This window comes from Nothobranchius furzeri, chromosome 3 (assembly GCF_043380555.1).
Source record: "Nothobranchius furzeri strain GRZ-AD chromosome 3, NfurGRZ-RIMD1, whole genome shotgun sequence".
Classification (NCBI taxonomy): Eukaryota; Metazoa; Chordata; class Actinopteri; order Cyprinodontiformes; family Nothobranchiidae; genus Nothobranchius; species Nothobranchius furzeri.
In genome coordinates, this window is record NC_091743.1 from 63,532,442 (window position 1) to 63,546,840 (window position 14,399).

The 14,399-nt window shown below is 39.9% G+C and overlaps 1 protein-coding gene across 5 annotated transcripts in view; it reads left to right on the plus strand.

The window, feature by feature from the left end:
- Positions 1–14,399, plus strand: part of megf6b (multiple EGF-like-domains 6b) — a 71,035-nt gene that overhangs the window by 4,137 nt on the left and 52,499 nt on the right. For 3 of the 5 annotated variants that reach the window (XM_015959050.3, XM_070549379.1, XM_054752354.2), the window contains one exon: positions 10,459–10,563. The exons of the other annotated variants lie outside the window; for them this stretch is intronic. In XM_015959050.3, coding sequence (XP_015814536.3) covers positions 10,459–10,563 — 105 coding nt within the window. Of the gene's footprint in view, positions 1–10,458; positions 10,564–14,399 lie in introns of those variants that run through there. 5 annotated transcript variants of the gene reach the window in all.

Here is a 14,399-nt window from a genome sequence, read left to right on the forward strand (position 1 = left end):
GACATCACACTAGAGGATTGACTGGATGTATGACTTATGGAAGTTACGTCACCACGTTCAATAACATTTAGGCAGTAAGAAACACAAATTTAATAACAAAACTTATAATTTTTTTTCCAAAACCTATGTGACAGAACAGAATCCAAAAAGAGATGCAATATATTTTGGCTGGTATTACTGTAGCATGATGACATCATCGACAGGTGCAGGACCCCGAGCAGATCTGGAAACTACAACGCCAGAAAACTAGCATCAGCATTGCATTACGATGGCATTAACTGAAGGACCATCAGAGTCTGAAGGGTCACGCCAAGGTTGTATGATTTCTGCTCCACAGGTAACATTTACCGTAATGTTTTTTAAAGTAGTGACTGTTGCGACGTTATGGTGTAAAACTACTCTTACCGGTGTGTACTGCCCCCTAGCATCAGGAAACTACACACTGCCACTTGAACTTATGATCTAGCAACATTCCAACTCAATTCAAATGCAAAAAAAAAAAAAAAAATCAATTTGACGGTTCAAGTGTGGACATTTTTAGCAAATTGGATTTGCATTGTAGTGTCTGGCTGTAAATTTAGACAAATGCTTAGCATCTCAGTGCTGTCAGAACTCTGCAGAGCTCCTGTAGGTTATGATGGGTGGCGTGTCTGGTATTCAGTTTCTGCTCAGCTGGATTTCTTGTAGTGTACGGTCAGGCCTGAGACAAATTGAAAAGCTGTGGTCCCACATTCATCTCTTATTTAATTTTTTTTGCAAAAAATGTGAGATGGTACCAAATTCTTACTGCCAGCTCATGGTTGAGAGAGCAGCTGATGACCTGCACAATAAAAAACCTTCTTACCAGCTCCACAAAATGCAAAGTTTCTGCTTGTGAATCTTGAATTCATGGTGCATTGAAGCTAATGTTGCAGAAAACCCTCCCCTTTGGGGTTTTGTGCAGGGTTCCTGTCTTTTGCAACTTGTTGCACATATACATGAGTGACACCTGGCTAGATAGAAGATGTTGCAATCAGACCTGTTTTGTATAAATGCCTAAACAAGCCTAAAATGTGTATTTCATTTAAAGGGTGTTGCCTGTTTTAAATAGAGGATGAATGTGGGGGGTGGGTGACTATTCAAAAATGTTTGAAGTAAAACAAAAAAGCTGAAACAATGTAGGAAAAATGTTCTTCCTGCCATAGAAGAAATACAAAGGTAGAGGAAGCACCTTCGCCTTTATCGGTTGTTGGTATTTGAAACTATAAAAACCTGTTTACAGGTTTTATTTTTGGAGTTGGTCTGAAAACTTTAGTTCTGGCTGTAAAAGTCTCATAATCACCCGCAATCATGGTAGGTTTTGTTTTTGAAGCATCAAAGACTAATTCTGGCTGAATTTGTTAGTAAAATATTTAAACGTATAGCGGCAAGAACCAAAGTATATTTGGAAAAAAAAAGAATGTTCCTTATATTACATGTAGGGGGCGGGACTTAAACCTATACTGAAGCCAGCCAGTAGGGGGTGTTTTATATTTTTGGTTTCTACTTTCAATTCTGGTTTCTGTGTCTATTAAAGAGAGCCATTGTCTGTGTCAAGTTCCAGGGGTTGCATCCTTCCAAATAAGCATCGATGATGTCGCAGCAAAGCAACGTCGCTGTGGCTGTCCAATTTCAAAGGACATTCAAAACAAGTCCTCAAACTCACTCCTGTTTTCCCCTAATTTTGACGACCGGTCTGGTTTATCCTTACAGGTTATTCTAGGATACATTGTAGACTGAACAGAATTTTGTTCTTGTGATGGTGGACTTAGTGGGAGAGGATTATGGTTTTAAATGTTTTAATTAAATTAGTATCTGCCAGCTAAATAAAAACTTAGAGGTTGTGTTTTTAGGCCTTTTTCGTTTGCATATTTGTTATTTAAACCCAATTTTTAGTGGAAAAAAGCAAAATACTCAAGCTAGAATGAGGAGTCCTGTAGTTCTTTGTAGGGATGGGTATTATATCGGCATCAATATCTGTATCGGCTGATGTTAGTCATTTTTTAACGTATCTGTATCGGTTTAGTATATAAAACCGGGCCGATATTAACAACCGATATATTTTTCCATCTCATATCAATTTGTTTGCCTGTTTCAGAGGGTGAGGGGGGTGATGTGTAATTGTTGTGAACAGTGAATGTAATCTCAGAAGCGTAAAAGTGTGTGGTGTGTGTACATAATAACTTAAATTCAGCTTTAATAATTTTCATTATATACAAGATCTGCTGATTTTACAAGCTTTAATGTTAGTATATGGATATTGGCAAATATCGGTTATTGGCCATAACAGTGATCTCAATATCTGATATCGGTATCGGCCCAAACATTTCTTATCGGTGCATCACTAGTTCTTTGTGTATTACTGATAACTTTAGTTAACTTATTTTAACTTTGCTGCTAGGCAACAATGAATACACTGATGTAGGGATAGAATATATATGAAGGCTACATTGCTTGGGTAGGACATGTCCTTAAGCCTGATTTATACCTCTCTGTCGGCTCTGCAAGGGAGAAATGCACTCGTGACATTTTGCTCTCCGACTTGTCCGTGTCCTGGTAACTCTCCACCAGGACAACAGAGGTCACAGCCCTTTTCTGTGGTATCATGGCACCATTACACTCATGTATCCGGTACACAAGTTTTTTTATGGTTTTTATATTTCAGAGACTTGTAAACATGAACACATTTCTTTCATTCTCTGCTCTAAATCCATGTTTCTTGTTATTTCCATCCACGAATAAACCGTTTGCTCCGTATTTTTGCTCCTTCAGTTACGGGTGGATAAACATTCATATTTTCAGACTTTTTACATGATGCATTCTTCAATCTGTTCCGTGTCTGCCGCTAAATATCTTCTTAATTTTTGACGGTACAATGGCGATGCTGTCGATGAATTTAAGAGGCATCTTGACCAATCACAAGCCTGCTGTCTTTGTCGCTTTTGATGGATATTTTAAAATGTGGGCGCCTGGGAGCCTGTCGGAAAGCCCTTGCACCAAATGTAAATCGGGCTTTACGAGGATGGTACCCCTGAATTTAGACACGGCTAACTTTTGCATAATTCCTGGTGACATCTCTGCTGTGCATAAGTAGTATGTTCTTGTTAGTGGCGCCTCCTGTTCAAAGCTCTGCTGACATTATCAGTGTGCTCATTTCATGATGGTTCCTTGAGCACCATTTGGGTATAAGGAGAATTAGTTTTGTAGGTCACACTTTATGAACAACTGCAGCATCACACTGCTGTGACAGGCCCGCTCCTTTGATGGGATTTTCATAACCAGTGTTCCAGATCGTATAGCCTGCATACCTAGGGCCAACCCCTGGCAAAGCTACTTTTTAAACACTTAATTGGCTTTGCGACTTACAAAAGTCCCACTTTGTCCTTCTCCATATCTGTAACCAGCTCATGTGTTTAGTGTGCAGCCTCCATACAAGCAATACATGACAATCATTCTTTGGAAAAGCCGTGTAACAGGAGGTAGGTGGGATAGGGTCCAGAAGATGATCTCCTGGATGATCTCCTGGATGTTTCTATCATCAACCATCCTATTATTGCCTTATTTTCCTCCACAGAGACCTCTTTGTTTCCAAGGAGAATGGTTTAGTATCAGATTATAGAATAAAACATTGCACTCTCTGCACTCCGATGAGTCTGGTTTGTTTTAAAACACTAGAAATTGCCACCTTAAAGAGGCATCCCTCCTTCCTTCTCATTGCCTGTACTTAAGGTGGTCGGTTTTGCGTGACAATAGCTGCTCTTTTCAACATGAGACACTGCTTTTATCTCCGTAACCAAAGACATGGCAGCACTTTGAGATGGGTCAAACTAATCACCCCTTTCTTTGAGCCATTGAACCTGGATAAAAGGAAGCTCACACCACAATCCTCCCACTCCCTGCACACTTCGCTCTGTGCTATCTGCACTGTAGTTCAGTCAGCACAATGCAATCTGTGTAGCTGTTTTCAGGGAGATCTCCAACACCCAGAGGAGGAAACAGCTTTGCAAAATGTACAGCTTTAGCTAATCTTCAGACCCCCCCCCCCCCCCGCCAAATGGGAGGAATAGGAATGCTTTGTGTTGAAACGGTGATTTAGTGTCTGGTACTTCTGAAGTTCCTGTGTGTGTGTGTGTGTCTGTGTTCCTCAAATAAAGTTGGTGTAAGGTAATTAGGCTGATGACCCCTCTTTAGTCGAGCTGAATTGAAAGTGTAATGGTCTGCGGGAGCGACCAGTCTGCAGCTTTACCCCCCTCAGCTCTGCCCGCGTTTCTTCGGTTGAACCCGTGGTCTCGGCTGGTGAAACTTGAATGTCTTTTTCTAAACTAGCCTAATTGGTTACATATTTTGAGTAAGAATAAGCCACACTACACAAAGCATCTAGGTATTTTCTTGTTTCATTACACTAATTTCTTCCCTTCCATTTTGCTTTTCATATAATTTAGTTTCAGGCTACTAGCATTGAACTATAAATGTTGTGTCTTTCTTCTCTGGCTAAGAATGCTTGAATGGTTCATAGATATCCGAGTGTCCATGTTTTGGGAGCCAGGTATTGATTTATTCCATCATTGTACAGAAAACGCACACAAGGCTAGAGAAACTTTTTTATTTTTATAACTAAAAGCTGTCTTTTACCTCATCAGTAGTTTTCCATTTGTTTTCAGCATTAGCTCGGGTATTCTGGGGAGGTAGAATGTGGCGTTGGAAACATTCAGCAGAGATGTCCTGTGTGTGTTTAGAAAAGACCTAATTTGCTCACCATCTTGTTCTGCTTTGAGCGAGAGGCTCTTGACTTTGTGATGGCGACTTCCTCCACTTAAGTGCTTTGAGGACTGATCAGTCAGTGAGGTAAACTTCTAACCTAACAAGCAGCGGAGGGGATGGGTGAGGACTGCGCAGCTCGGAGAGGAAACAAGCCATTCTGCTGATTGGATGCAACAATCAGTTTTGCGACAGGGGCCGAGGAGCAGAGACAATAACTTGTTCAGTTTGTTGTCCTCGTTAACCACTGAATGGAAACTGGCCTCCTTTTGTCACGAGACCGATGAAGGTAGCTACATGTGAAACGTGGCTGGTAGCCAGGGGCTTATCCGTGGGTGGTCTTTTTTTTTTACATTGTTGTGGAAAAGTTTCAAACCAAACATTTCAAAAGTCATTTCTTTAAATTTGACTTTGGTTATAAAGTTTATTTACTTGATGAATCATTCCTAAGGTTAGTAGTTTTGAAAGATTGTATTTGAAATTGTTGCTATTTAACTCTATTTATCCAGTGTTTGTGCCTGAAAGTGAAAACTGAACATGTTTGTGATAGTAGAACAAAAATCTTCAAATTAGTAAAACATTTACTTTTTTTAAATATGGTGGGTTATGCTTTCACATGCAGGCTGGCTGCTGAAAAAATAGATGGGGGAAATGCTTGGGTTAGGAAAAGCCACACAGATCTACAACCCTTTTTACAAGACACACCATGCCAGCAAATCAACGTAATATTACAGCAACGGCGTGTCTTATAAACACGCCATGCCGGCATGGCGTTGCGGCAAATTGACAGCGTTGTTTTGAGAACTGAGCACTGTAGCAATTAATAAATATTAATTATGACCAACAAGATGTGATTATTCCATATAAATATGAAATATCAATCTGATTGATCTTTGAATGTCTAATCAGAAGATTCTCGGGTTCTTTGCTTATTCAGGGACCATAAACACACTTCGTATTAATTCAGCCAGAGTCAGTATATAGTTTATAAAATGAATTTAATAATTTTTCCTAAATTAATGATACATGACGAGATATAAATGAGATGTGGTGGATGTGAGATGTTGTGATGGAAGCTAGATGTAGCAACCGTGCTTTGTATCTGAGAGAAATTGTGAAATCTGGGTGTAAAAGAATTTGTTGTTTGTTATAAACTAGAGAGTTAGTTATTGATAAAAACCTCATCAGACACCAGTATGCAGGCTTACGATACCCTTATATGAGTAGCTCCTGGCGGTCCAGAGTGGTGAGGTCACCGGATGTCGAATCCACAATACTCAGAGATTAGTAGCTTCCTCTCTGAGTTCAGCTTCCCTGGCCATGAGATGCAACCCGGGGTCTGCAGGTGTCCAAGGTGGATGTCTGAGAGTGAAGTAGCTCTGAAAAGAGCTGTTGTGTCTGTAATCACTTGCAGCGTCGCAGAAAGGTTTTTGACTTAAAGTCAAAAGGAGTTTGTTTAAAAAGAGGCTTCTTTTCCGATTTGGCCGAATCGGGGCTCAGCTGGAGACTGAATTACTTGGGAAGTAATTCTTGTTTTATTAAACTACTTTATGATTTCTGGTCAAGTTTGGCAAATCAGAAGTTGACACGTTTCTGAGTATTTACCAACATCCCACAGAAAGCCACGCCTTCCTTCAGATACAAAGATGTTTTTAACCTTAATATGTATCTTACTGTAATGTGTATGAGTGCAAACAATGATTAACTTGTTAAATCAAACGCATACTGATTTGTGATGTAAATGGATCATTGTAAGAACAATATTCATTTCAAATTCATTGATTTAAGCACAGATTATTCAAACATTTGATTTAAACATCTTGTTCATTCATCACATACGATTATTTAACTTATAACTATAAAATCATGGAGTCTCAACTTATTCAGAGTGAAGAATGTTGATGTCTGGCATTCACACAGTGAGTGCAAGAACCTTGGGTGAGAATATTTGAATGTTTTGCCTTCATGGAATGTAAACACGCACTAAACAGAACCTTCTGGATTTAGAAGGCCAAACAGAAAGTGGATTTATGCTGTAGGTGAAAGGTCACTACGTTGGCCAACATATAGGTGAAAATTCACCCATCCCAGCTAGTAGAAGCTAACTGTTAGCATTAGCAATTCTACAGCATGGCAGAACCCGTTCAGGCTTATTAGTGGAGATAAAACATCAACATTGCCTTTTTTTTACCCAACAAAGGTAGCAGAGTCATGTTGCTGTTGGCCAAGACTCCAAGGCGTACTGTTTTTTGCCCTACTTCTTGGAAGTGCAAGGGCGTATATGCCCATTTCATCATCTGTAAGTTTGCAGCTGGTTACTCTTTAAGAATTCCCTTCTTAATAAAACAAAAAACTGTGATATTTTTCTACAAGTCTGGTTCTGTTGTGTCAACAAAACATTGGTTTCACTTGAGCTTAAGTCTTTTTTTATGCCTGAATGATTTATAAGTCAGATTTAAGTAAACACTTAAAAGGAGTCAGGTGACTGAAAGTCCAAAAATAAAACTTCAAAAGAACTCCAGAAACCCAGTAGAACCTCTAATCAGGTCTTTGAGATGTTTGCATGGTGCTGTATGTGTTTAGACTGTTTCATAATTAGAACAGAGCAACATTCGTGTCAGTAGAGATGGATAGCTGAACATAAATGGTCATAAAACCAGACACAAACAGAAAAGGCTGTCGACAAGCGAGGCATTAAAGAATTTACTGTACAACAAGAACAGAGGTGTGGTTTAGATTGTTTGGTACCACGAAACACTGGCTGTTTTTATACATGTTTTAAAGCTAAAATGCTGTCAAAGTTTGATGTCCTATTTACCACCTGGAATACCTGTGTAATGGAGAGATTTAATTCAGTTACATGTGATCATTTTTTACTAAATCTTAGCCAAAAGGCAGAGAAGGGACGAACAAATCAGCTGATAAGTGGTCCTGAAAAAGGCAGACCGTCTGGAAGCATCACAATATTGCACATATTAGGATGTAGACTATATGTGATGATTTTTATGCTGATATGATCACTCTTAAGCTGATAACGGGTAGAAACCAAAACAGGAAGCTAAATGAAATGTAGTGTGAGCTGTGGAGGTTCAACATGTTTAAAAAGCCTAAACAAACACAGGGAATTCTCAGTCTTCATGGTGACGTCCTTTTCAGAAGCTTGCGAGGAAGACACAGTTTGTCTTCATCTGTTTGACCCCTCTGTCCATCACCTCCTTTTGTGGGAGCTGCTAATCCTATCAGAGGTGTCTTTGCAGCAGGAGCAGATGATTGTGGGTTTCATGCCACATTAAGGGTTTATTTCAGCAGATATTAACCGTTGTTACGGGGCACACGAAGGAAGCTGCCCAAAATGTGTTGGTTGACTGCCAACAATCTGGTGTCTCATGTCTCTTGGGGGTGGGGGGTACATTCCCCTGGTTGCTGCTTAGTCATGCCACCCTGTAGTGATGCAGACACATCTGACCCTTTACCACAGACCTACTGATTGTGCTGCATTTAAAGCTTTAGGAATGTCTCATTCATTTGATCTCTCACAGCTGGTGGGAACGTTGTTCTAAAATATTTGGATCTAGTTGGGAGTGTGTGTGAGTTAACCTGACCCCTGAGTTTTTTATCCCGCCCTTGTCATTGGTTGCTTTCACCCCATTAAAATTCCCTCGCATTATATAATCATAGAGGGAGAAAAAAGGACTGGATATGTTACTGTGGCATTGGGTTTGTAGCCATTGAAATTGGGAGGGATGAGACAAAAAGCTGTTGGTCTGTGCTTTACGGGATTGGAAAACCTCTGTGTACAATGATGCAGAGCAGATGTCTTTTTATCCCGAATGATGAATTTGATGTTTGTCTCAATTTAGATATAGTATCTGTTGGATAAAGGCCACCAAGGATGAGGATAGATGATACAGATGGACGTTTAGTGCAATTATGCATTATTCTCTTGTTTGTTTTTTTTAGCTTTGGGTTTACACGTTAAAACCAGGAATGTCCGATATCGTCTGTCTACTATTATCGGCTGTTATTGGCATTAAAATGTGATATCAGAAACGTTCTGCATCTGTTTTTACTCTTTTAATGACTCAACTTTTACACACCATGCACATAGGATACACCAAACCCTTCATCCACTTCAATTTTCACTCAAAATGTTAAACTTTTACAAATCTGAGGTTTAGTTTTTGAGATATTTTCGTTGTGACACAACTGGCTTTAACTAAACTGACATGTCTAACTCCGCAGCTTAGATCGAGACAGACAGGAAGTCGAACACAAAAGCAGTGTAGAACATCTGGAAACTTTCAAAATGGAAGTCATGTGCAGTACGTCATTTCCTGTGAACTGCTGTGACCGATTTAATCAGAACAGAGACAGCTGTCTGTCTTGTTTATTATTGTGTATGTGAGCTGCTGAAATCACGTGTGGTGTTGCAATTCTCTCGTGATTTCGTGACATCAAGGGATCAGCTGTGTGGAATGCGTTCACTCCAGTTTCGCGTCAGAATTGCTCCCGGTTGGGAACGAGCTTGCGGGTAGAGTGATGCTTTCACGTTACATGACCACTTTCACGGCCAGTGGAAAGCCTGGGTAAGACTCCAAATCCTGCTGTCGGAAGCTCTCCTATGATTTGGCAGTCTTCTAGATCCTGAAAACAGGCGCACCAGGGCTTTTTGTACCCAGAGTACGACTTACCAGGCCCAATTCCTACAGTAGACCAATGCAGATGTATTAATTAAATGAGTGAACCATGCCTCTGACATCACTGATGGTATTGTTTTGTAATTTATAATTAAACCGTTTTAGCCAAGAAAACTCACTACGATACAGGTAAGGCATCATATTTGCATACGTACTCTGCTGAGATCGTTTCTACTTTAATGAACAATTTGTGTCTCCCAATATGACCATATATGGCCAATAAATGAAGTTGGCGATGCTTGTAAATTTGATCAGTCATGCAGCTTTTCATTAGACCGCATGAACATGAAACCTATGTTTGGTAGATGAAAGTAATTTAATAAGACTTTCAGATGATCTGAGGAAGGATTTCTGTTTGTAATTATTTTATAATTGGCTAGATTTTGTTTATTACCTTCTTGTTCCCATTGTCCACAAGATGTCTGCTTGTTAATATGAGGCATTGATGTTTGCTAAGGAGCCTCTAAGAAAAGGTTTCTCATCTCAAAGAGACTGGGGCAGAAACGCATAAAGCATACAAGCTGTCATGGCTGATGTATGTTGTGTGGATTAATGGAATGTGATGATTTATAGCGTCGAGGTGGATTCGCTATGTGAGAAACGGACACAGATCTTCTGGATGAGCTGAACGTACTCCGGTCAGAGATGAGTTGAGAGCATCAACTAAAGATGAGTTTATAGTAAAATGAACTGTTAGTTCCAGCTGTTGCTGTCAGTCTTGTCGAAGGATGGCGTTCTATTTAAAAAAACACAGCTTCAGGTTGCCAAAAGTCTGCTTCTATTCTCCAAGCCAAGTGGTAAATTCCTCCTACATTGGTGAGTGTGAATGGAAGCGAGTCTTCTAAAGACAGGAGTTAACAGGTTGTTAGGTCAGTGTTTGGAACTGCAGATGTCCCATGAATACCGCCAGGTGTTCCTTTTTTTTTTTTTTTTTTTTAGCTCACTCACGTTTGTTCTGTGTCTCCTGCCTCCGTCACATGTGCAGCGATGTGCAACTACGGCGTGTGCTTCAACGGCGGCCGGTGTCGGGAAGGATCCGCTCAGCTTTGTGACTGTCCTGCAGGGTTCACCGGGCCCAGTTGCCAGTACGGTAAGCAGAAACATCAGTGCAGGACTCGTGAAAACATTTGACACTGATCAGCAGTTTCCCTGCTTTTTATTTGATTTTTGACTTGAGCCTGCAGTCCTGATGCGTTGCAGCCACTGAACTGTTTAGGTGTTAGCAGGAATCCCCTCACATCAGCAGTTGGCTCTCCCACCAGAAGACCAAGTGTTTTATCAGCAGCTCCATTGTTCAAGTCAAGCTGTTAAAGTAAATAGTGGAAGACTTTATTGTATTTTTAGATAACACCACACAACAGGAAATTCCTTGTAAAGTGAACTCGTTAGGGACTTTCTGGAGGATTAAAATCACGATAATGAACTGCATAAATGATCCTTTGTACCAGTTTGTCATCGAACATGACTATGTGTCTTTCTTTTACTTTGTGCACGACAGACTTGAAAAGATCTAAGAACTCACATTTCTGAGAATTGTATACACATAATGTTCACACAGACGGTTGAAAATACATTTTTTTGTATTGTAATGCAAGAAAAAAAACAATCTGAGGAGGATCCTCCTTCATATGTCAACTTATTTATAAAGCACTATAAAGGAAATGGACTTGCTGCTGGGATCTTATAATTCCAACAATAGCTCTGTGCCCCTAAAAGCTGGGAACTGTGGCGATTTTCCTCAACTACTTTGCTGACGGGGTGGCAACGACTCAGCCTGCAATTGTAGACTCCTATCCTGTCATGGTGACACCTGTAGGGCCAGGTTTTCAGCCTGTGTCTATATCTGAGCTGCTAAATCCAAATGCTGAATAACAAGCGCTACTTAAGCCAAAGATTTTAAATCAGGTAAATTGTCTCTAAATGAAATGACCAGAAATCCACCAGACTCTGAAAGATAGGTTTCCACTCAGCACTGCACTCTAAAATGCAGACTAGCCGTAGACTAGACATGGTCCACAAAGTGTTTTTACACAAAACCTAAAGCAACTCTTGCTGCCTGTCTTTGCATCAAAGTGTGTCTTTAAAATTCAAGGACATCATATGCTAAATCCATTGCACATAACAAATGGGGCTCCATAGACTCCCATTCTTTATTTTGGCTGTAAGGGACCCATGGACACAAAGGAGATGAGCGTGGCTTGGTTAACCCTTTATAACCTATACGTGCATACATACATGTACTTTTGTCGTGGCAATGCTAATTGTAGAACGCTAGCCTGAGCTACTGCTAGCATCCTTGTTCAACAAGACTAAAATAAGTATGTCGGACACACAAAGTTCCAGGATGTGCTGGGAATTTCCAGACTTAAACACTAAATACCAGATAGGTTCACAGCTTGCGGTCCGGTACTTCCATGCTTTACATAGCTGTCTGTTCTTCCCTTTTATTTTTTTGTACGCTAAGATGGTTTTGTGTAACCTGCACAGACTCACTTCACTCAGATTCATTCATCGTTTTATCACCTGCAGCATTCCTCCTCACTCACATGGAGCGATGTCCCATCACAGCTTTCCGATGCTGTTCATCCATTTTGATGTGTCTGGCAGCTGGAGTGTGTTTATTATCTTGCTACGGGGCGAATTAGCTTAACAATAGCTGACTGAAGACCTCATCTGTTTTGCTTTCTAGCAGCATTGTGCCACAGGTATGTGTAAGACCATAATTACAGCCGTTTTGTTTTTGGGCTTTAACTCGAGCTAAATGAGAACAAATGCCCTGAGGCGTTTTCTGTCATCACACGCACAGTAAATCACGCAAAACTGATTAAACATCACCCTCTTTAATCATAAAGTCCAATGTAGGCTCCAATTTATCTGAGCTTACAAATAACTTCCATCATTTTTCAAGAATTTCTTTGATTTCATTTTTTGTCGGGGGCTTACTGCTAGTGTGAGGAACCTGAGAGCATTTGAATTGTCCATTTGTAATTCAATTGTTTTTAAAACTTTAATATTTTTAAATGTTTTGAAATTGACATGCAACTGGTATTTAAAACACATTTAGCATAGAGGTAAAATAATTTTACTTTTTAAACTTTATAGCTACTATTTTATACAGATTTAAGTCATTTTGAAAGGAATTTACCTGGACATCATTCCATTGCACTTTAATTGGCATTTTCATGACACCCAGTAGGGTCTTCACTCTAAATCGGGGACTCAAGAAGCCAGTTTCCACTATCTGAACTTCCAGATAATTTTGCTAGACCTCCGTGGCGTGTGTGTGTCTTCGTTTCATTGACCCACCCCAAAATACCATTTTCTGTGCCATGATCAGAGGGGTGCCTGATCGATACCAGCTCCCTCCAGGTAATTCTGCTGTTGTGTCCTTGGGCAAGGCACTTCGTGGTGGTGGTGGTCGGAAGGACCCGTGGCAGCACCGCCTCTGTCAGTGAGACCCAGGGCAGCTGTGGCTATGATGTAGCTAATCACCACCAGTTTGTGAATGTGTGTTGTGAATGGATGAATGATTCTCTGTAAACTGCTTTGGAGTCCTCTGAAAAGCATTACACAAGTGCAGGTCAATGATCATTAACCTGAAATGGGCTGTATATACTTGGTGTGAGCCAATAATTAATCCCAAAATATTAAATCAGCCGTTTATGCACATCTGAGGTCTGCTAAGTAAATACATTCACAAAGGAGCACCTAAAAATCCTTTTGTCTTTTCAAAAGTCTTTAATAATTTTAGCATATGTCTGCAAAATTGAAAACAAAACACCTTCTTGCAAATAATAGGTCTGTTGTTTTTTAGATGAGTAGAAATGGCTATTTAAACAGCTGGCTTAGAGTCTGAAGGTACACATAGAACTTGTGACTTAAGATGCAGCTAAATAAAGTGCTAATAATTTGTTTTTGACTTTTTGGAGCAAGGACTGCAGTGGCAAACATCTGGGTGTGATGTTTGTCTTTAAAGTCCCTTTTAACATTCTGGCCTATATCCAATAGGATTTAGCCACTTGGTGCCTGATGGAACTTCGTATCCTACCTGTCATCACAAGTGCTATCCTGTGGGATCAGCACCTTCCAAAGACCTCATCTGTCAGGACACATGTCTTTTATAAAAGCTGACATCTGTGCTCAGCAGCAGATGAACATTTCCCTCCCTGTTAGAATGTCTATAAGGTTTTTCTTAAGGGAAAAAATAAGTAACAAAATTTGCTGGTTTATTGTGATGCTGTTTTTAAATTTTTTATTTAATGTTTCGTTGTTCATTGTATGTTTTTTGTCTGGGAAAGCACTTTGTGACTTGCGTCTGAAAAGTTCTATATAAGTAAACTTCTAAATGGATTGACTCACACATTCAAAGAAAAATGTGAAATTCCAGTAAAAAGTGTTTCTTCACACTGGGTTTTGGTTATCCTCGTTTTAATCAGATGTTGCACTGAAAGAGGTGCATCTCTGTTACGGTTAAATGCATTTTCCTTTTGGATTTCTAAGCCATAAGCTTTTATCTTGGCACAGTTTGTGATTGGTGCTGTGCAACAAGGAGCTTGTTCTTGACTTCACTTGGGATCAGATCCTGTTCCTATTACTGTCATTATTATTTTTCTCTAAGCTTCCCAGGATTTGTTTCTTGGCCCAAGTCAGCACAGTTACTGCAAATGCTACTGATTAATTCTTTATTTATTTTTGGTTTAGCTTTGTTCAGTGTCATGCTAATAAGGATTTTTGCTGAATAGTTTCACTCTTTTCATGTTTTTGAATAAGTCCTCAGAAGTTTTGGTATGTAGAGTAAAATTGTCTCCGTTTTTTTAGATTTTCTTTTTATGCCACAGAGGTATTGCTCCTCCCCCTGAAGCAACTCTTGGATCTGAAACCCACCTCCCAGGGAAGCAGGTCACTAATGCCCACTTTCTCCTAGTT